The 23,673-nt window shown below is 33.9% G+C and overlaps 1 protein-coding gene across 3 annotated transcripts in view; it reads left to right on the top strand.

The window, feature by feature from the left end:
- The window catches only part of mms4 (Methyl methanesulfonate sensitivity 4), a 64,029-nt gene that overhangs the window by 21,336 nt on the left and 19,020 nt on the right, over positions 1-23,673 (top strand). For 2 of the 3 annotated variants that reach the window (XM_069830837.1, XM_069830839.1), the window contains exons 2-7: positions 6,466-7,106; positions 8,343-8,424; positions 10,443-10,610; positions 12,658-12,828; positions 17,046-17,221; positions 21,341-21,586. In XM_069830837.1, coding sequence (XP_069686938.1) covers positions 6,466-7,106; positions 8,343-8,424; positions 10,443-10,610; positions 12,658-12,828; positions 17,046-17,221; positions 21,341-21,586 — 1,484 coding nt within the window. The remainder of the gene's footprint in view (positions 1-6,465; positions 7,107-8,342; positions 8,425-10,442; positions 10,611-12,657; positions 12,829-17,045; positions 17,222-21,340; positions 21,587-23,673) is intronic. The other variant, XM_069830838.1, reaches the window with a different exon arrangement.

Raw genomic sequence — 23,673 nt, 5'->3', positions numbered from 1 at the left:
TATAGAATCTGATAAGTATAAAAATACTGTTTTTTAATGTTGAATAGCATTATTATTTGAGGATCAGTAGGATGAAAAAGTGGTATCTCGTGGTTTTCCACTTTGTCCATCTCACTCCATTCTTTATCCAGCTATTGGATAGATAGTATTGGGACTATTACGGGAATTTTTTTTACGTAAATAAGTCTGTGTCAAAGAGCCACTAGAGAAATCCAGGTGATAGAACTGGGTAACGGAATCCAGGAACGAAAATATGTATTGACGGCAAATTATACGGAACTAAGGTTTCACTATCAATTTTTTATGTAACAAATTACCATCACATGAGCGACATAATAAGACTTACTGAAGTAGGCCTATAATAAAATATTTTTATCTTATCCTAGTGACATAGTGTACTGTTTATGAAATCAAACCGGAGATTCACAAACTCTGTAAAAGAATATTGTCCCATTTTGTGTATCACAGGCCAAAGCCTTTGGAAAATCTAAAGATTGCAAAGGATAATACCAAATGCAATCAAAGGATTAAACTTTTGGCAAATATCTGTAAAAACACAAACTTGTATTTTAAGAGTGTAAACTCTATTTGTTGTTTTGCATTTTCTCTGTTTCAGCTTCAGTTCGCTTCTTCAGCTAGAGAAGTGTGATGACAAAAATTCTGTCGATCATTACTCTAGTACAGAGTGGAGAAGGAAAAATCTCTAATGAGAAATTCCAAATTGTAGAGTTTGATACACCTCCATAAATGCTATTGCTTTGTCTTTTGACTTACGTCTTTTGACTTTGTTTTGCAAATGCTTTGAAGTAGTATCATCTACTCAGCAAAATTGTCAATTACTTTTGCTTTGTATTTTGGCTTACGCCTTTTCACTTTGCTTTTGCAATATTTCTGACAAGATTACCATTCCACGACTTCTTCGTCATGCTAATGAGAACCGAATAGTTCGAAACAAGAGATTTGCAAACTGGGTAAAAGAATATCGTCCCATTTTGTGTGTCACAGGCCAAAGTCTTTGGAAAATCCAAAGATTGCAAAGGATAATACCAAATGCAATCAAAGGATTAAACCTTTGGCAAAGATCTGTGAAAACACAAACTTGTATTTTAAGAGTGTAAATTCTATTTGTTGTTTTGCGTTTTCTCTGTTTCGGCTTCAATTCACCTCTTCAGCTAGAGAAGTGTGATGACAAAAATTCTGTCGATTACTACTGTAGGACAGAGTGGAGAAGGAAAAATCTCTAACAAGAAATTCCAAATTGTAGAAATCAAACTGTTAGCAACTGTCAGAAATATCTCATAATTACTTAACATGACGTGAAATAATTTGCTGATTACAACAAACATTTTATTTATATCCTACCAGTAACTTAGCAACAAAGGAATTTTTATATCATGTTAGGGTGCTAAACAATTCATTATGGACCAACTAATATTATACACAAAAAGATCAATAATTACAATAATTATTAGAATAAGATAAAACATTGTATATTATATGTGGCTAAAAGTCCATGTGTGCGTAAGGTTATAGGTTAGAGAAGTAAAAAATAATGCACAGTTCGAACTTAGTGTTCCTTTTTTTTTTAATTCCTTTACTTTTTGAAGAATAATATTGAACACAGAATTCTACACATACATTAATTCTAAGAAACTTGGAAAAGTATTTTCCAAGATGAGTCAAACCACTGGCATAATTCAGGTGATAAGCATATTTGTCTGCGTGAATTTGATTTCCATTTGGGCTCTTACGTGGTTGAGTTTTTTTTCCCCCAAGTTTTTCCCCAACTGGAAGGCAAATGTGAGGTAATCTATGGCGAATCTTTGGCTTCATCTCGCCAAATACATCTCACTGTGAGAGATTCTATCAACAGCAAATAACCTAGTGGCAGCTGGGCAGCTTAGTTGGTAGAGCAACTGGCAATGAATTGGAAGGACACAGGTTCAGTCTGGGGTGGTGGTAGGGTTTTTATCATTGCCAGAACTTCCAGAACAGCCTCAAGGTTTACTCAACTTCTTATAAAATTGATACTAGGTCTTTCCCAGGGATAAAATGCATTCGGAGTGTGGTGCTGACCACACCACCTCAATCTAGTGCCAAGATCATGAAGCATAAAGTTTTACCATGTTCCCTAAGTGCCTTCAAGGCTTGTAATTACCTAAATAACCTAGTAGTTGATACATTATTCTTAAATAACCAAATAAAAAATATGAGTCAATTACTTGCTGCCAAGATGAGGAAGACAGCAGTTAGTGGTTGTGGTGGCAGCAGTAACAGTACGAGTCTTTATCAGGATTTAAAATCAGCTGATAGTCTTAACCAGTATCTAGTACAGGGTTCTCAACCTTTCGAAGATTGTGAGCACCGCCCACGTGTGATACTAAGTCAGTGAGCACCATCAAATAGGTTAGATTCAGCAGGCCTATATGAATACAAAAATACAAGTAAATATATGAGTAAATAAAAAAAAGTAAATAAATAAATTTATTTATTTATTTATTTATTATTTATTTATTTATTTATTTATTTATTTATTTATTTATTTTTTTATTTATTTTTAAAACACAAGAGTTATGATTTCATTGAAAGCAAATGTTACTCAGAATTTCAGTGATGCCCAAGAAGAAGTCGTTTGTAGCTACATGTAAACAGTCCTGCAGATGTGAATTAGTTAATCGTGAACTTGCTTTGTTCTCAAGGTATTTCATAAGTGAGATTTTTTTTTCCGCATATGTAGGTTGTTCTGGACATTGCCAGACATTTGAGAGAAACACTACGCAGTATTTGAAGTCTTTTTTTGTATCTTATGCCCCCCCCAAAGGCTATGAATTTCTCCTTTTGAAACAAATATTTCAACGCTAAGAATTGGAGATCTATCAACTGAAGTTCCGCACAAACAACCATATTATTCTCTTGAATAATATTTATTTTTCTGGCCAAGTCCACACGGATTTGAAAGGGGTTATACACCATGAAATGCGAGAAAGCCTCTCAGGTTTCTAACATATTACAATGGATGGATAGAAACACTGTTTGTTCCGGTTCGTACAATAAAGCTTGAATTGAAAAAAGACCTCTGGAGCACTTATGCTCATGAGAAATTTTTTACTCGCATGACAAGAGCACTAAATGTCATTAAAACACTATGGTGCTTGCGAGCACCAGATTGGTAGGAACACCTGTCTAGTACATAGAGTTCCTAAACAGGTTAATAGCAACACTTACACTACTGTATTTTGAATTTGTCACTACAGAACAGTGTATGTCATGAAAAGATTATCATGATATTTGGATAGGAAAGCTGTCAATATAACTTAATCTAATTTCATTGACTTTGAATTAAAAATAAGAACATTTTGATCTAATTATCACTGACTTTGAATTAAAAATAAGGGTATTTTGACCTAATTATCACTGACTTTGAATTAAATGAGAGTGGCAGCAATCAAAGGAGATTTGGAAAATTCCTATTTAGAATCAAAATACTGTGGAAAGAGAGGATGATACAGACTTGGACAAATTATTAGCAAAATTGACGATTTTTATGTTATAATTTTACAAAATTTGACTTTTGAATTTAGACAACAGTTGACATTTTTACATATTTATGAGTACTGTAATCATAAAAATGTCAACAGTAGTCTAAATTTTGTCAAAATATGTCACAAAAATCGTAAATTTTGCTAAAAATTTGTCCACGTCTGTAGATGTGAATTAAGTGTGATTATAGATACAGTATTCAGTATTTTTCATCTAGTATAAAACTATTTTAGAGTAGATCATGGTAGCGTAGAGATTAGTTTGACTAGCAGAATAATTGAATGTGATTATGAAAGTGTGAACTATAGAGTCGAGAGAGAATGTAATTTTGTAAGAAATGGTTGCTTGGAAGATAGAGGTGGAGGTGAATTTATTATTGTATCTAATTTTGTTGCCATTGTAATGTTTTCGAATAGTGGATGTGTAATAATATATATTTTGCAAATTCGTTTGTATCTGTGTTTATTGGAGATGGCGGATCTAATCTAGCATGACTGTGTTTATGAATTATGAAATGAATCCATAATATATGAGGAGCATTTTGAATCAAGAATTCTGAATAGAATATGCATGTACAGTCCATTAAAGTGAATCACTGGAAAGCTGTAGGAGGTCATGTGATCATTTGTCATTGCGTGTGAAATACAGTTTGAAAATAAGCAATACTATCGAGAATGCCAGCAGCTGTGAAATTCGTGCTATGATTAACTATTAACTAGTTATGAAAGGTTTACGGATCAAATGTTGAGTTCCACAAGCCCCTCCCCCCCCCCCCTCCACAAAAAGTCACTTACGCTTATGATAACTTTATTTATGTATCTTATTTATTTAGGATAAGAAAGGTGTATTAAAAGTTTATCCCTTGGAGTGAGAAACAACAATTAATACTGAAGTTTGTTGTAGGCTTCTATCAAAATTTATTGCACTGATTAATCAAAAACAAAAATTGTTTGTTAACTTCTGGTGGTGTTCTTTTCTACAATAAAAGCCACCCTTTTAAGTTGCACTGCATAACACACACTTGAGCTGCTTTGATGTTCCAAATGTTCAAGTGGGACTTGTTCAATCTCCTATTGTAGAACTCTTACCTGGCTCTTGACTATAGATCTGGTTTGGTTTAGCCTACATTGGCACAGACGGTTAGAATGAGGGAGTTTTTCTCCACAAGGACCTGCTTCCACCCATACTGAGCACAAAACAAAATTTTCATTATGACTTAGGATTTTCCGGAAGATTTGTACTTAATTTGGATGATACAAATAGCAAGGATGAGAGCTTCATCCAGCGACCATATACCAATGATTTCCCCCCCTCCCCCAACACCCTAAGATATTTGCCGGCAAGTTATGGGAACAGTAGTGCAAGTGAGGGGATAATAATTCCCTTCTCTTTCTAAAAATTCTGTGCCAACATAAATCAACTAGGATTTACCATCTCTTTTTGCATCTCAGTTTCTGCGAGCAAACTCCCAGTGTTTAAAAAATAACGGGAATATGAAACCTGTGGTGAAAAAATTAACTGTTTTCTATATTGTCAAATTTATTTGGTAAGTCTGTGCGGATGACGTGAATATGTTAGGAGAAAATCCACAAACGGTTAGGGAAGACACGGAAATTTTACTTGAAAGAAGTAAAGCGATTGGGTTGGATGTAAATTCCGAAAAGACAAAGTATATGATTATGTCTCATGACCAGAATATTGTATGGAAACATAAAAATTGGAGATTTATCCTTCGAAGAGGTGGAAAAATTCAAATATCTTGGAGCAACAGTAACAAATATGAATGACACTTGGGAGGAAATTAAACACAGAATAAATATGGGAAATACTGTCAAAAATCTGAAAGTTAGAACTTATAAAACAGTTATATTGCCAGTTGTTCTGTATGATTGTGAAACTTGGACTCTCACTTTGAGAGAGGAACAGAGATTAAGGGTGTTTGAGAATAAAGTTCTTAGGAAAATATTTGGGATTAAGAGGGATGAAGTTACAGGAGAATGGAGAAATTATAGAATGCAGAACTGCATGCATTGTGTTCTTCACATAACATAATTAGGAACATTAAATCCAGACGTTTGAGATGGGCAGGGCATGTAGCACATATGGGCGAATCCAGAAATGCATACAGAGTGTTAGTTGGGAGACTGGAGGGAAAAAGACCTTTGGGGAGGCTGAGACGTAGATGGGAGGATAATATTAAAATGGATTTGAGGTAGGTGGGATATGATGATAGAGACTGAATTGCACAGGATAGGGACCGATGGCTGGCTTATGTGAGGGTGGCAATGAACCTGCGGGTTCCTTAAAAGCAATTTGTAAGTAAGTAAGTCACTGAGAAGCACATACCACTCTTTAACAAATGCCTCACTGGATACACTTCAACATCTATGGTCATATTGTTTGTGTATATCAGTAGGCCAAGGACTGATATTGAGTTTCTGTTTCTGTTGTCATTTGTTATAGATTTATAATGTTTATGTAACTGATTTAGAGTTTGTTTTAAAGTTTGTGATATTGGTGATGAAGCCAGCAATGACTAATGTTATGTAAATTTCCAATCCGGCATTTGTATTTGTCACTAGAGGAAACTATGAAAAACCTCAATCAGATTTTCTAGCCATGGGGTTTGAACCATGTGGTCTCAAATGTTGCTGTCTGAGCCACCTCGCTCAGTAAATAATGGTTGTAAGTAAGGTTTAGATGTATTGAACCATTTGTTTTTATTCTGTCACTTTTTAATGATTGACCAGCCCTTACTTTTTAAATGGCCTTCACATCAACATCAACTGCTGCTGCTGCAGCATTTCATTATTATTATTTTTTTTTTTTTTTCGAATGAATCTTGTGAACATTGTGATCTTCTGATAGCACTTTGACTTCTTGGCTTTTATGTTATATTTAATTGTAATTTACAATTACTTGCAGGTGCTTCATTATAAAAGAGCAAGAATGGATGTGATTATGATATCGAGTGACTCCAGTACATCAAGCTCTCCCATTCGTGAAACTCACGATGAACTTGACAAAATTGATGATCCAGTTGACAGTGATGCTAAAAGTGACACAACAGTTGTTGTTCATTATCCTCCAGTGGAGTTAGGGAAAACGGATTTAGAGCCAATCGATGGTGAACTTGATTTAGCTGGAGACATTGACACTTCATTTGATTTACCTCCTCTTCGTCCTGAAAAGGAAGATACATCTCATAATATGAGGACATCGAGTCCAGATCTGTGTGAAGTCTTAGCTGGAGACATTGACACTTCATTTGATTTACCTCCTCTTCATCCTGAAAAGGAAGATACATCTCATAATGTGAGGACATCGAGTCCAGATCTGTGTGAAGTCGCTTCTGAGAAGGGAATGGATTTTATTGAATTACTTAGTGATAGTGATGGCAGAAGTAATGATGTAGAGACGTATTTCTCATCTGTTAATTTTAAAAGAGCACAGGAGATTGGAACTTCAGATGTCGACAATCATGTCAGTGCTACTGAACTGCGAAAAGCTCAGAAAAGTGACCATGACCTGTCCAAAAGTGAGAGTTCTGATGAAGAAGAATACAAGTATGTCATACATTATATCTTTATTTCCATTTTAATCTAGATAATTCTTGTTCTTTTATAGTTGTATGAAACTTGTTAATATTTACCCTCTTCAGTCCTGTTGTAGAGTATACGTTACATAATTTTCTTTTAATTTTTTTGCAGTGTCTTGGATAGTTTTGAAAATTTTGAAAAATTAAATTTGATAGAAATGAAGAGTATCACTTTTGCAATATTTATATACCAGAATTATAAATTAGAATTTAAAATTTGGAGGCATCAACAGTCAAAATTGCCCCAAAATTTGATTTTCTGTGAAGACTTGATTTGAGATTTTTGGAACTCCAGAATGATTATGTGACATATATATATATATATATATATATATATATATATATATTTTTTTTTTTCTTTTCAATTTTTAAAAAATATAAATTCGGGACTGAAGAGGTTAAGACGAGAATTTTTATGATTGAAATCAGTGTTGAATTCAGACCTTTTCCCTTGGAGGGGATTTATACTGCACTAGTGGGGAGGTGGAACTGGCAGCAAAAGAAACAATAATTCATATCTTACGTAACAATAACAGAGGCAGTTTGTGTAAAAGGAAACGTAAAAAAACTGGGTCAGTTAAAGAAATAGAGCTTTCATTCGATTATTTTGTTTTAAATACCACTAAATGTTAATATAGGCATTAACTTAAAAATGTTAACATTATCATGTAAAACAGGGTGATTATGAATTATTCTTCATTGTCAAATTATCCCATGGAGCTAGTATTCAGTAAATATCCTTTTTACATAAACTGCCTAAATTTAGTAGCCTACAAGTAGTAATTACTCACTAATTAAATTAGATGAATGCATCTTCTAGTAGCTCTTCTAAAGTTTTAAAGCGCATTGATATGAATACGCCACTTGTTCTTCAAGAGCTTCGAGTAAAGCAAATTGGAGTTTAACTAGCAGAGCATGTTACTAGACCTGAAGATGCCATTAATGGCGAAAGCGCTTGTCACATTTTGATTGTATAAATGACCTAATGTAATTTTTTGTATTATTCTTTAGGTTAAATAAGACAGTTATTGAAAGATTTTTATACTTATTTCTTTTATATGCTAACTTATCAGACCAATATGTCTTTTAAATAAAATTTAGCAGAGCAACATGAGTCTGAAAATGGAAATTGAAGGACATAGCTTTATGCAAATTAGTTTAGTTCACAGTGATAAAGTTTATTTATTGCTGCATTTATTTTTAGAGATTCGAGAGCAGGTACAAGTGGCATTTCGAGGAAATCTAACCAGCTATCACTTAATACCAGTGAAAATGGCTCACCTAAGGTAAGTTATAGTGAACTTTGAGAATTGTATTATGGTAATATTTTTTTAGTTTCTTGATGAATTGTAGTCAATGTTGTTTTTTTCAAATGGTCGGATATTGACTTTTTATTTTCTACGTATTATGGTAGTCTGTAAAAAATAAAAATAAAGAAAAGTGAAAAAATCGTATAGTAATGGCTTTTTAGAAACAGCTTTTGAGGTATGAACTGTGAACCAAATGGAAAAAAATATATATATATTGGAAGATGAAAGATGAGATGGAATTGCTGAAGTCATTTCGACCTTAACCATGGCTGCAAATGATAATAAATGCACAGTTAACGAGCTATTAGAACATCAGAACACTGCACCCTCGAGCTAGTGTCTCTTACCCATGGAGAAGACACTGCACTATGGTGCATTCGCAGCTGCTGGTGGGTATGCTCTCTACTTCTTCCTGCTTTAAATTAAATTATCATAAAAACTAATTTCCAATTAATTATCTATGTTACTCGAATTTATATCTTATTGATTGTGCATTTATTGTTTTTTTTTTTCGAAAACTAACTACATGACATCTTCAAGGAAAAAAAAAAAGCTATCTTAGTGCCTTATGTAATGACATACTACTGTGTAATTTGTAATTTATATCAAATATGTAAAAATAACATTAAAATTTCAATATCAAAGACAGTACTCTACTCCACATATATTTATGACCTATTGGTTTGTAAACAGAAAAAAAATTTCTTCCTTGAGCTACGTCATCTTTTTCTGGACCAACACTAAACTTTCTCACATGGCTAGTCTCCTTGACTGTGTGATTAGTATAATGCAGAACCATTACAGAAATGTTACAGAAGAAGTACAAGACGTAGACAAAGAATTCCTTGGAATGGAAATATAGAGTAAGTAATGTCGTCAATTTCAGAGAATTATTCTATTAGATATTTAAAACAAAAAAGTTTAATACAATTTTGCTCGCTTTTGCTTCCTTTTCGAAAATGTAGTGTTTTAAAATTATTAAACCATATAAATTAGAAATGTAAACGGTTTTATATGAAATATTTCATAGCTTGTTTGGGAAATACATTGATTTAATTTCCAATATGCTCGTCAATTTAAGAGAACAGTGTATTAAGATAACAGATGATTGAAAGAATTTAAGTTTTGTCCTTTAAATGTGCATAAATTTGATCCGAACAAATGTAACTTTTCGTTTTGAAAATAAATCTAAAATGTTACATTTGTTCTGATCAAATTTCTACACATTTAAAGGACAAAACTAAAATTCTTCTAAATCATTTATTATCATATACACTGGTCTCTTAAATTCACTGAGTATAATTATTGGGAATTGAATCAATGGCTTCCTGAAAACACGCTGTGAAATGTTCCATATAAAATAATTTTTAACTCGAAAAGGAAGCAGAAACGAGCAAAACTTTTTTGTTTGAAATATCTCAAAGAAAAACCCTTTGAAATTAATGACATTATTTACGGTTCAATCTATATTTTTGTTGATGCCTGGAATCGAACCACATATCACTTAATTGAGAAGTACTTCCAAAATAGGAAGAATGAAATAAATATGCAATAATGAAAAATTCCGAACTCTAGTTATTGCTTTGTATTCGATGTGGTTGTTTGTTTATAACATTGCTTCATCATGCATTTCTCGCTTGATTGGAAGATTTTGTGCATACTGTTAAAGAGTTGTCTTCATTGCTACGGATATTAGTCTCAAGGCATTTGACTATGTCTTTCTAAAAAGACCATTCTTGAATTGTTGGCAGTGATTGTAATTTCACTTTGTTAGAAAGATATTTTCGTAAAAATGTAACTTCCTCAGTCATATGCATCAATGAATTGCTCATATTGGAAGTCATTAAGCAGCTAATAAATGTTGTGATCAAAAAATACTTTCATAATATAACAAGCATATTATTTTCACTAATGAATCCTCAATAAAAAAAAGTTACAATAATTCAGATTATGGAAACTTGTAAAAATATTTCAGATTGAGTGTTTACTTTTAGGTTAGAAGAAAACGAAAACAGAAACTTTCAGATGAGGAAAAAGAATTGAAGAAAGCTGAAAAAATTCAGAAGAGAGAATTGAAACTAGCCGAACAAGCAAAGAATAAAGCAGAAAAATTGGCAGCAGCTGAAGCACTTCGTTCCAAGAAGCCAGGGGAATGTTTGAAGGTACAGAATTATTTATTTATTTTTTTTCATGTTCTGTCATTTCTTTGTATGTTGTTATTGTGTATATCATTAATCATTATTATATAATGTTATACTACATCACGTATTTAACACTAAAGCTATAATAGTGTTATACCCACATAATGCGAATATTGTATACTAATATGCAGACTGATTCACGAAGAATTTGCAATACTACTCTAGGAACTGATGAAAAAAGTTCATATAAACATTTGTCATAATTTTACAATTGACTAAATTATATCCTTCTGAAAGTTGACTACGAATGTGGAAGTTATGAAGGTGTAAGCATTAAAATATCTAGGAAAAATGATACTGAGTGTATTTAAATCCACATTATTAGTCACTAAAAATTTATATTAAAACTGGTTTTCAAAGATCTCACCTTCTGCAGCAATGCACATAGTTTCCTGAGTGTAAACTGCATGCATCAGTGTAGTATGTATATGCACTTACTTACAGATGGACAATTAATATTAGGTACCCTCCACAAAACTGGCTTCATTTATACACAGACGGATCCTTGATCTCCAGAGAACAAGGTGCTGGTGCAGGTGTTACGTGCTGTCTCTTCTCACTTTATAGATCTCTTGGATATGGAACAACAAGTTTTGATGGAGAAATCATTGCAATAAGTGAAAGTCTCAGGAATCTTCTATGCCACATCAATAAATTTAAGAATGCAGTTATATTGTCAGACTCCAAAGCAGCTATTCTATCAATAGTCTCTAAACACACACCTTCATCTCAAACAGCAGAAATAACTAAAATGCTCTCTCAATTAATATCACTCAATAAAAGAATTGTATTCCAATGGATACCATCTCATTGTGGAATCCTGGGAGACGAGAATGTGGATGCTTTAGCAAAGAAAGGCAGCACTGCTACTTACAGACCTGTTACTAAATCTACATATTACTCTGTGAAAAGATTTATTAAATCTACATACTTAGACTTCAACAAACAAAATTTGATAACACAATCTGAAGGGAAAAAATGGAACTCTCTGCATCATAATCCACAGTTAATTCCCGATTTACCACGAAAATCTGCTTTTAGATTGGCAACAGGCCATGATTGTTTGGCCAAACACCTGCATAGAATTGGAATATATCAGTCCCCTAACTGCCCATTGTGCAACTCAAACCAAGAAATGGATTCGGAACACCTCAAAATCTGTGCTTCCTTGGCTGGCATGATAATATCTTTGAAAAATATTGGAGTGCAAGAAGTCAAATGACTTTATTGTCAAACACCTGGCATTAGAAAACAACAACAACAAATGGCTTTTAAAGAACGTGCAGGTTCATTGCTGCCCTCACATAAGCCCCCATCAGTCCCTATCCTGTGCAAGATTAATCCAGTCTCTATCATCATATCCCACGTCCCTCAAATCCATTTTAATGTTATTCTCTTATCTATGTCTCAGCCTCCCCAAAGATCTTTTTTCTCTCCAGTCTCCCAGCTAACACTCTACATGCACTTCTGGATTCGCCCATACGTGCTACATGCCCTGCCCATCTCAAACTTCTGGATTTAATGTTCCTAATTATGTCAGGTGAAGAATACAATGTGTGCAGTTCTGCAATGTGTAACTTTCTTCATTCTCCTGTAACTTCATCCCTCTTAGCCTCAAATATTTTCCTAAGCACCTTATTCTCAAACACCCTTAACCTATGTTCCTCTCTCAGAGTGAGAGTCCAAGTTTCACAACCATACAGAACAACTGGTAATATAACTGTTTTATAAATTCTAACTTTCAGATTTTTTGACAGCAGACTAAATGACAAAAGCTTCTCAACCGAATAATAGCAAGCATTTCCCATATTTATTCTGCATTTAATTTCCTTCCGAGTGTCATTTATATTTGTTACTGTTGCTCCAAGATATTTGAATTTTTCCACCTCTTCAAAGGATAAATCTTCAATTTTTATGTTTATATTTGGTATAGAATCTTATTTATTTGAAATATTGTGCAACCATTTCCTAAAATATATCTAAGTAATTTGCAATTTTATATTTATAGTACATTCGTGCATGTCTGGATCAGCAGCTGTTGGCAACAGAATATGGAGGAGAGCTGCTGGTGTCATTGCAGTCTGAAGGAATGCAGTATAATGTACAGTCAAATCCAGTGCCTTTTTCTGTCTTCTGGATAAGAGAAATTCAGGAACATTCAGTAGGAGAAGATAAGGAGGTATGTCTTCAAAAGATTGTGTAGACCTATCATGTGTTAATATATATAAGCATGTCGAGGAAACGACAAAAAGGTTTACAGTTGGTTTCACTCACATTCGTCCAGTTTTCTAACATCTCATTAAATCAAGAATTGTCCCAGCAATACAAATGAAAAATAATTAGTTTGATGGTTATTTGTGCCATGTCTTACATTCTCTGCAAGGGCAAAGGTAAGTTAGTTAGTGGGGTTTCAAAAGGGCACGTCAGCTACTATGGCTATTTGCGTCCTTGGCAAAGGTTATACAATAGAAATTTCCTCATTGGTCAGTTGTAGTACGAATGTTTGTTTGCCATAAAATGTTTACATGGAAAAGTCGATAAATTCTTTAATTGATAATGAACTGCCAGCTATAGAAAAACCTATAAGCTTATTGAGAGATTGGTTAAAACTTGGGAAATGACGGTTCTTTGCCTGATGTCGACACTTGCGACTTGGAAAGAATTGAAACTCTGTCAACTTTCGAATAGTCTTGCATAGTGCAGAAGTAATACATTTATTTGTAATATACAGTGTGATTCAGGACCTCTGTGACAAACTCTGGGGATCTCGCTTTGAGAATAAATTTCCGTGAAACAACCCATGTTCTCTGATGCCATGTTTAGGAGCTATATAACATCGAAAAAAAAGACAAGCTTTAGTGACAATATTTACAATTAATTATGAAGTGAATTATTCATTTATTTCTTCAAGTACCCTTGCGGACAGGTTATAAGTATCCTGTAATTTTGCTGCCCTGTTTGAATGGAGTGCCCTTCGGAATATGCTTCTGCTGCTCATGAAGGATGTACTTTCACAATGTATGAGGACATGAAATTTTAACATAATATCCCAACGCACTTCAGCCTGGTTGTATGAGCACATCTGAACATCTATGGGGAACAATGGATAGGGAGAGTGGGACCTGTTGCATGGCCATCGTGATCACCCGACTTCACGCCCCTAATCTTTTTCTTCCTTGGGAAGATGTGAAGCATACACCACTCGAATTGACACCAGAGAGGAAATGACAGCGAACATTTACTGTTTTTGATCAAATTGGCCAAAGACCAGTAATGCTCGACAGAGTCCAATATAATCAATGCTACTATGGTGTAATGAATGTAATCAGGTTCAGGGTAGATGCTTTGAACACCTGTAACTTGTCAGCAAACATACTTGAAAAATAATTCATTTCATATTGTTAATGTCACTAAAATCTGCCTTTTTTTTCAATGTTGCATAGCTCCTAAATGAAGCATCGAAGAGCATGAGTTGTTTCACGAAAAATGATGTTCATTGCGAGATTTATCAATCCCAGAGTTTGTCCTGAATCACCTGTGTAGTAGTGCTAATGACACTAGTGTATGTAAGCACAGTATAATTTGTTGATTATGTTAAGTGTGTGTTGACTATGAGAAAGTGTTTTATTTCTCATTTCTTACTTGTTTCAGTTTTAAATTGAATTTTACTTCTCTGTTCTTAAAACTAAAATCTCTCAACACAGTGTTAAAGCACATACCCCAAAAGGATTTTTATGGTTATGTTCTGTTTGATTCCATTTTAACGTGACATTGTCTGTCTTTTATTACTTGACACTTGCAATTAGTACAGAATTAGCTCCAGTCAGTGCCTTTGTTAGTGAATGAACATAGTTTGATTTGTTTACTTCAGGTTCGAAGTTAGATGAAAGCATATTGATAGTGTTCAGGTAAAAGAGCTTAACCATCATTTTTTAAATGTGACTTTTCTGCTGTGATTAGTGTAATTAGTTCAAATTTATGTACAAAACGTGAAGATATGTTTTTCTTACAATTATATTTACATTTCTTCATATAAAGTAGCTAATAATAATGTGTTAAAATTTAATTATAGCTGTTTCTGAAAAAAATTTCCTTTGTGGGATAAGCCCTTTTACCTGAACACCATCGATGTTATATAATGATAAATATACCATGTCATATTTCGTTATCAACACGTGAAACAACAGGCTACTTTTTAAAATAAATCACCATATTCTAAACCAGTGTTTCCCAACCTTTTTTGCTTCAGGGAACCCTAGAAATGTTTAACTAAACCTCGGGGAACCCTGACTTGTAGTGTTTTCACCTAGATAAAGTATAGGTTTGTGCTGTACAGTAGGTGATTCATATCACATTTAAGCTTATTACAGTCTGGAAAAAATTAAAAAATATTTATTTAATTACTATTCATAGAAAGACACTCACTATGAAGTTATAACTTAAAAATCATTATTATATATATATTTGGGCAAAACTGTTTCCAATTTGCAAATCATTTTTAAAAGATTCATCTGTAAATAAAAAATAAACAGTTCCTCAAGTGTATAATTTGGTTACATTGCCAGTTGAGTGTGTAATTTGTGCTTCTTTCTTAGAACGCAATAGTTTCTTTCTAGGCCGCAATTTTGACAGGCAAACTCGAGGTTGTTCTTTGAAAATAAAAAAAAAAAAAAAAAAAAGGCCTATTTCGTTGTTAAGCTTTATTTAATGTTTGTTAAGCAAGAAAACGCTTGTTGATACAAATAAGATATGGAGGGTTGGAATAATACGGTGTATTTAAAGCTTTTTGTGAGATTACAGAAAACTCTTTTCTTGCCAATGACCAAAACACAAAAACACATCTAAAGATTGTTTGCTGAATTTCATTTTTTATTTCCGATCACATTTTAGTTTAGGTAATTGCTCTTCCTCTTTCAATCTCAATAAATTTTCTACACTGCTAGGGCAATCTATGAAAAGATTCTTGATTCAGTCGTAAATATTCGATGATAAAGAAGGAAAGTACTTGTCAAGATTTTCTAACAGATTTCCAGATAGTCGAAAATTACTGGTATAAAATCTTCATGTTTGAATGCTTGAGTCTGGAACTAAGATCAGTGTGAAAACATGTCAACTGTAAGGTGAAGAATGGGTAGAACAGAGAAAAATTCTCTCCGAGTTTTCAACTCTACATGCTGATGCTTTATCCACTAAGCCACACGGGATTCAAATTCCGATGCCGGATTGAATCCTTCTTAGTTTGAGTTCTACCTCTCTGTTCCCCTTTGATGGCCTACCCTCATGTACTGTGTCACAGAATGTGTGACATTGGCATAATGTTCAACATTATGTACAGAGATGCACTCATTACGAGTGACTAAGTGGCCGGGGTCTAACGGAACATGGTACCATCTTGAATCACAAAGTGATTACTTGCGCTATCATATTACTATGATGTGCCGAAGTACGTATGATATTTTCATGCAGGAATTCTACATTCTGCAATGGGTAGAACGTTCCCATCCCATTATTTTCATCACATCTGTCTGCAAGTCAGGAAAATTGAAAGTGGCTGTCTACATATCATTCAAATTTATTTTATATTCTGTAAAATCCAATAGGTACTGCACTGTTTATTGCACAATTCATCACACTCTTTTATTAGAAACTACCACAGTCATTATTATTCATATTACTGCACGAACTTATGTACAGCTTGTATGCCTTAAGTATATGCTTGGCATACTTACAAAGGAATTCTCCATTCCTTAGTTCATTAGAAACAACCTTATGTGAGTTTGTGACATGCAAGAGATTAAGTACAAGAAGTTATACATCTTGATTACACAACTTTTAACACTGTATCACTTCGGAATATGTATGATAAGACTTTCTTGTGTTAAATTCTAACATACCTTGTTTACATGTTTCGATCTTTCATGGGTCATTCTCAGAATTGGTGCTCATTTCTAAGGATGACCATGAAAGATCGAAACATGTAAACAAGGTATGTTAGAATTTAACACAAGAAAGTCTTAAATAATTGATTAAATGGCGATCTTACTCGTGTTAATTATGTAAGCATGTGCGGCTTACAGCATTTTCGGTGCTACTTCACACCGTCCTCAGAGCCTTCTGTGTCTCGGCATCATCTCAGCTTCGCTGCCTGTTGTGTGGGTGTGTTCATGTGATGAAGCGAAGTTGAGATGACGCCGAGACACAGAAGGCTTTGAGGATGGTGTGAAGTAGCACCGAAACAGCTGTAAGCCGCACATGCTTTCATAATTAACACGAGTAAGGTCGCCATTTAATCAATTATTTATATTCAAGTGTTAAAAGTAGTGTACGAAGGATTCAATATGGAAGAAAGTCTTATCATACATATTCCTACAAGAAGTTTTTTTTATTTGCCAATAGGTTCATGTTGAGAGTCGGGAGCAGGAGGAGGACCAAGTACTAGTGGTGTGGCACTGGGATAAAGTGCTGAAGTTGATTTTTGCCAAAGATCTCATGAACCAGGTGCTGTCTATACAGCGCATTGTCCCTCACAAGAAGCTTACACTTATCATATATGGTGTCGAGTCTTATTTCAGGTTGGTACAGTTTTAGGCTTTCATACATTTTGTACTTTTGTGTTTTTCACACTGTGGTTTTTTTTCTGAGGCCACAGCAAAACTCATATATTTTCAGTATTAATTTATTTCAGATACAATAGACTTGCGTTAATCTGAAATCAGATAAACCGAACACTCTGTTAAATCAAAAAAACTATTTCGTCCCAGCTGAATTGATAGAGAGAAACCCACCGCTTAAACTGAATTTTGGATAAACTGTACCACAAACTCAAATTTTGTCCCTTCAGTGCATATTCTGTAAGTTACTCCTTGAACATTCTGTATCGTGTACAGGAGCTTTTCGTCCTTAGGGTATTAGCCATATTGATATTTATTTAATGTACGTAATATGTATTTCATTTATTGTAATTCCAATGCACTAATACAGTATAAATAAAGTCTTGTTCTCTTAAACTTTGACTGATGATGCGAGATCTCCTACAGTTTACACAGCAGCTCTTGATGTGGTCTCTTCAGAGAGTACTGTCATGTTCAGGACAGTAGTAGTCAAACAGCAATTACTGATATTTAAACGATAAGAAAACAATGTTCCCATTAGTTTTCTGCTGTACATATTCATTATTCTTTGTTGCAAATTCCATAGTTTGAAATACTTTAATTCTGACTGAAACTTCAGTCTGTTACAGTATCTTTAAAATGTACTGTAGCATTGTATTGCACTTACTCAGTAAATAGGCCTACCGTCTCTGAATTGTACCGTTGAAATGATGATCAGAAGGATATTTATTGTAGGTAGTATGATTTCTAGAAAAGTTTATTAGTCATTAAAAAAAAAAAAAGGGGCAGAAATAAATATTGTGTAACTATTCATTTATTGGTAGGGTATGCTGCACTGTGTTTGTGAAACAACCTGAATCAACTGAATAGACTTATTTTGCTATTTTAGGTGATAGGCACCTATTTTTACCAAAACCTCGTTAGGTTGAACTTTATTAAACCCATCTCACTCTTTCAATCTCTTGGAATTCAGATTAACATATTATGTATACATATTTACACGTGTATCATCGTATTTTTGGAGATACGAAAGCCATTTATATGTTCTAAATCAATTGCTTTCGAAATTAGGTTTGCCGTGAAAATGTAAGAACACGAAAATTCAGTACGAGTTCATTATTAAGATGTTGTCCACTTCGAAAAAAGTGAAAATTTGAAGCTACCTATGCTTTCAATAATGTGTCCTTTAATGACGCTGTTTGCTTTATTGTAGAAATAGTGAAACGTTTTGTGTTGGGTTCAAACGTGTCTGAAGTACACTTAGGTTTTATTTGAAATTTCCAGTATGCCCAGAAATGTTGTTCAAGAAGAAAAGAACACATTTAAATACAGTGTTAAAATTGCAACCAAAATTTAACTAACGGTAAAATACCAATTTTGGAAGGGACAGTGTGTCAAAATTTAGCCTGCTACGACTTGTGAAACTTCAATGAATACAGGGGATTGTGAGAAAAATAATTACGTACCGAAATAAATTGAGGGGCTCGGGCACAAAACATGGTAACTGACAGTTTGTTAAAAAATGAGATATGTAGCATACAATATGTTATCTTACATTTTGCGTCTAATGCAGTAGTTATTTTTCCAACATCTCAACAGATGGCAGAAGTATACAAATTTTTACTTTCCTGATAACTATACAAACTGTTGTATGTGTAAATGTTTACCTATCTAATAATTTCAAAACACTAAAACGCCACTTACCATGTTTTACTCCCGAACCCTTCAAATAAAAAAAATTGTTGCTATAATTTTATTGTGGAAACAGTTCACTTGTAGAAATATATTAAATACTAAAATGATACATCACATGACATGTTTATGATACTACATCTATGATTTAAGTGTTAGCTTGTAGATTTTCCATCCAAGTGCGCTGGGTTCGATCCCCAGCCAGGTCGTGATGGAATTTGCGGAGGAGAAAGTAGACTGCAGAGTTTTTCTCGGGGTACTCCCATTTCCCTCTATCATTCCACCAACACACTCCACTTTCCCTTCATTTCATCTATCATCTGCAATAGTTAAAAATAGGTTGGGGTGAAGTCTTGGTGGTAGTACAGGGTTCCACAATACTGATGTAAGGAAGGGTTGAGGTTCCAGCCCTGGGGCTTATCTTGTACTTGTCTGGCTGTACAGTAAGGGACATAATTGTCGAGTGGGCGAAAATGTTTTAAAATCTGTAGCTTGGTTCGTAAGAGGCTACAATTTTAATTCCTTCTCAGCATAGACTGTAATACTTAAACAGAAAAGCGAAGCGAATATCTCGTCATTATATGAACCAAAAGTTTCGACTCAGAGCATGTGCAATGTGACATTCTTTGACTTAAAAAATACTCGAGCTGCTCAACTATTATGTCCCTCATTGTACATGGCTGAGGTAGGATGGCTCACCTGTTGTAGACCATATATTCCCAAAAATGTTTGGTTTTTAGTATGATAGGTAGATTTACTCACAGCATCGTATACAAGGCCTTAAGTTTGTTGTATGAGGTTGTGGATGAAGGTTAAGGCAGAAGTGGGAAGAATATCAGCTGCTGATAATGGCACTCTGCGTTGCTAGTGTTTAGAGCTCTGATAGAAGGAGTGGAGCAGATGGAGAACTCTGAAAGTGGAGGTGTTATGACTTTGCAAATGAAAGTTTTGTAAAATTGTAGTCATGAATTAGTTGACAGATTTTATTTGAAAGTGATTATTTTAAATGCATGAAAGAAAATTTGTACAGCTTGATTCAGGGATTTTGGCCCCTGCAAAAAATAAATAGACAGACTAAAAGCGAGTTACTCAACACTACTGGCAGGGTCACACAGGTCAGGCCACGCTGTAATAACACCTGACACTTCCTTCTTATCATGTCGCGGTACACTCTGTCTTGAAACACAATATTCTTCCACACGTCCCATTACTAACCACTATGTCTGTTGACTAAACAATGTCATGATGGCTTACATTTTCTTGACATGAGTGTCCCTCAGCTTCGAGCATAGATATTATTTTCATTCTTCCTCTTTCCTCTTCCCCTTCTATACACATTTGTGATTAAATTTCTTTCTTATGACGCAACACACAGCTCGCTCACTAGACAAACAACCAAGGACAGGGGCCATTAATGCTGAATCGAGCTGTAATGAGAAGACGTGTTATTTATTTATTTATTTTTTTGCATATTGTATGTTATCACCAGTATCTAATCTGAAATTCATAACAACAATTTACATATAATTTGAGAAATTTATAATGGTTTTAGTTTTAAATGTTTCAATCAAGTGTTATTTTAGTTTTCAGTGTTCGAGAAATACATAATGGTTACATTTCCAGAGATAAGTTATCTATTAGTTTCCAATGGCAGGTTCTTGAGGACAAGTTGTCATATCAAAAGTTTTGCATATTTAATTCTTGAATTTTATTATTATTACTATTACTATTCTATTATTTTTATTACTATTACTATGATGTACCGAAGTACACATGATATTTCTGTGCAGGAATTCTGCATTACCATATGGTGAAGAATGGGTGAAACAGAGAAAAATTCTTTCATCTTGAATTTTATTTCAGTTTATAAAACGACTGTACCCTTTTTCATGCGACTTAGTTCATGGAGATTGCGTCTTTTTTTAGCCTCCCAGAATAACACGAGAAATTTGTGCTTAAGCAGTGTTATCTAATTGTAATGTTAAGATTCAGTCGCTGTTAGTTATAAGTTAAATATTACTTGCGCCCAGACAAAATATTATAGCCATGAATAACATGAGCTGTATGAACTAAGTCGCGTGAAAAGCATTGTAATTAATTTTGCCAATTATTACTATTGCTAATTATGCTGTGATTTTATTTGATCACATGATTTTGGTTTCAACAAAATAGGGACTTTTGGTGTGAAAGTACTTTTATTCAGTTGTCAATTCTGGCCAGGCATAATGAACTTAAAATAAACGAATCTCCTTAGCTGATGAGTAATCTTATGTCTATGAAAGTTCTGTAATGTTGGAAACTAACAATGAATCACATCCGGAACACCCAAATGGTACGCCATAATTAAAATTTAGTTTCGCAGCTGAGAATGAATTAATTCATTTTCAGGTATCAGAAGTTATGCAAGAGTCGGGATGTGAGAGAAAAAGTGTTGGGGAAAGATGGAAAGCCAAAGACTAGCAAGAAGGATGCTCGTTATGAAAATGCACCTGCAGTTTCAATAGGTGATTGGGAAACCGCATTGACAGAAATTTATTTGTTTGCGAATTGTGCACATAGGCAATTAGAGAAGCCTCAGGAACTTGGATTGTATGTCAGGCAATTTACGAAAGCTATTGCTGAGAAGCCTTTCAAGTAAGTGATGTATAAAATATATTAGTATTATTTTAATTTTAGTGCTTCTAATTTATTTTGTATGATACTTTTAGAGTTCGTAGTTTTTAGCATTTGTAATCTAAATTTTAGCATTTTGAATTGTAATTTTAGCATTTTGTTGCATTTATGATTTTAAAATTTATAACATTATTTATTTCATAAAAAACAAAATCATATCGCGTTTTTTAGATACTTTTCGCAGTTTGTCGCAAATTCAAAAGTACTAAGTTATCGATCTAGAACTCATGAAAAATGGAAATACTAAACAGCATTTTTGTAATGGAGATATTTCGTATTTATTGTTAATGCGAAAAACCATAAACTGTATTCAGTAAAATCCCTTGTATCCAGCATCTAAATAACCAGCAGTACCAAAACAACGACACTTTTGGCTAGGTCAAAAAAAAATAGTCATTCATGTGAAAGGGAAGATTCGGACGAAGATGTGAGTAGTTTTCGTAGATCGCACATGTCGCATATCGTGTTTACTCTTTACTTTGTTCACGCGTGAAAACATAGACAAAAAATCCATTATGTCCCTGGAGTATATCAGGTAGCATTAGTAAGCTGTCACTTGAACCTTACAATATGCAGAGACGATATCTTTAAATTTACCACTTGAACTCGCCTGTTTCGAAGGGGTGTTGGATGAATCTAAATAGGAAAGTGTGAAATTCTCTGTCCCTAGAGTGCGCAAAAATTTCATTCGAGTGATAGTATCATGGCTATTACCACTAAGTGCTGCTGTTGTACAATGGATTCCGCAAAACACAAGCGAAATATTCTTACGCTTAAATCATCAAGCGTTCCTTCATCGTCTTCATATCTGCGATGTTTGGCTACACTGTTCTTCACGTCACATGACTCACATGACCGCCATTTAAAATTGTCATAAAGTTATGAAAACTTTTAGTATTTTTTACGTTATTATGTATTACTGTATTACAATAATTATGAACTGATTAATGTACATTACCATATTCAGTACTAAAAATAAACATTGTCCTATTTCAAAACTTTATTTTTAAACATCTATATGAAAATCACTAAATTTCAACATGGAAAAAAATGTTTGTGCAGTACAATGTGTCTTTACATATCCTATTAAAGGTATTTTCCAATTATCTGGCAAAATAGTTATCCGGCACTGGCTTTGTCCCACAGTTGCTCGATACGAGGAATGCTACTCTGTATGTATGTATGTGTGTGTGTGTGTGTGCGTGTGCGCGTGCGCGCTGAATTGATTGTACTGTAATTGATTATTTATTCTTTGTATCTTCATTGTATTCATTTATAGAGAAACTTTAGTACTGAGGAAAGATCTCTTCTTAATCATAATTTATTCCTTATTTTCAGCTTGTTGTACATTATACCGAGTAGAGAAGTTAGCTTTGTAGAAGTGATTCCATGTTGCCACTGCATTGTAACTCCAAACTTGGAGCCATCAACGTGATGTATTTAGAGATATTGACTTCCCCTGTTCTTATGCATTTGAAACTTCATTGTTGACAACGAGAGTTAAGTGCTCTTACAATAACTACATTTCCCTATTCTTATCATTACTCTGTTTGTGATTGGATTGCCACTGAAAGACATGGATTTGAATGAGTCTATTTGCGTTTCATAGTGCAAGCAAATGTTCTTGCCTATTTTAGACATAATGATTGAAGTTTGCTGCTGATTTGAAGCTAATGAGTTCAAACCTTGATTCAGGAGTAGAACTGTTGTAACATTTCAAAGGTCTGCATGTCTTTGAAGCAATCTGTCAGTGATGGAGGAAATGTATCTTTTCTGATTATAGCTTAAGAATTGTTAATTTATATTAGTGCTAAGAAAACATCGTCACCGGCCTGGCTGAGAAACAGTGAGCTGCACTTAGGCATGGGTTTTCTTCTCTCTTGAGCTGTTTATCTTGTTGGGCTTCTTTGAGGATTTCTTAACTATAAAGAGAATATCAAACAATCCCTCATCTTACCAAAATTTATTCTTACTGTCACTAATTCCTTTGATGCTAGATTACCGCGCATTTGATGAAGCGTTGTTAAATAATCGATTAAAAAACATTA

Source organism: Periplaneta americana, chromosome 7 (assembly GCF_040183065.1).
Source record: "Periplaneta americana isolate PAMFEO1 chromosome 7, P.americana_PAMFEO1_priV1, whole genome shotgun sequence".
Classification (NCBI taxonomy): Eukaryota; Metazoa; Arthropoda; class Insecta; order Blattodea; family Blattidae; genus Periplaneta; species Periplaneta americana.
Note: the sequence above shows the minus strand (reverse complement) of the source record. Positions and strands in the feature narration are given on the sequence as shown.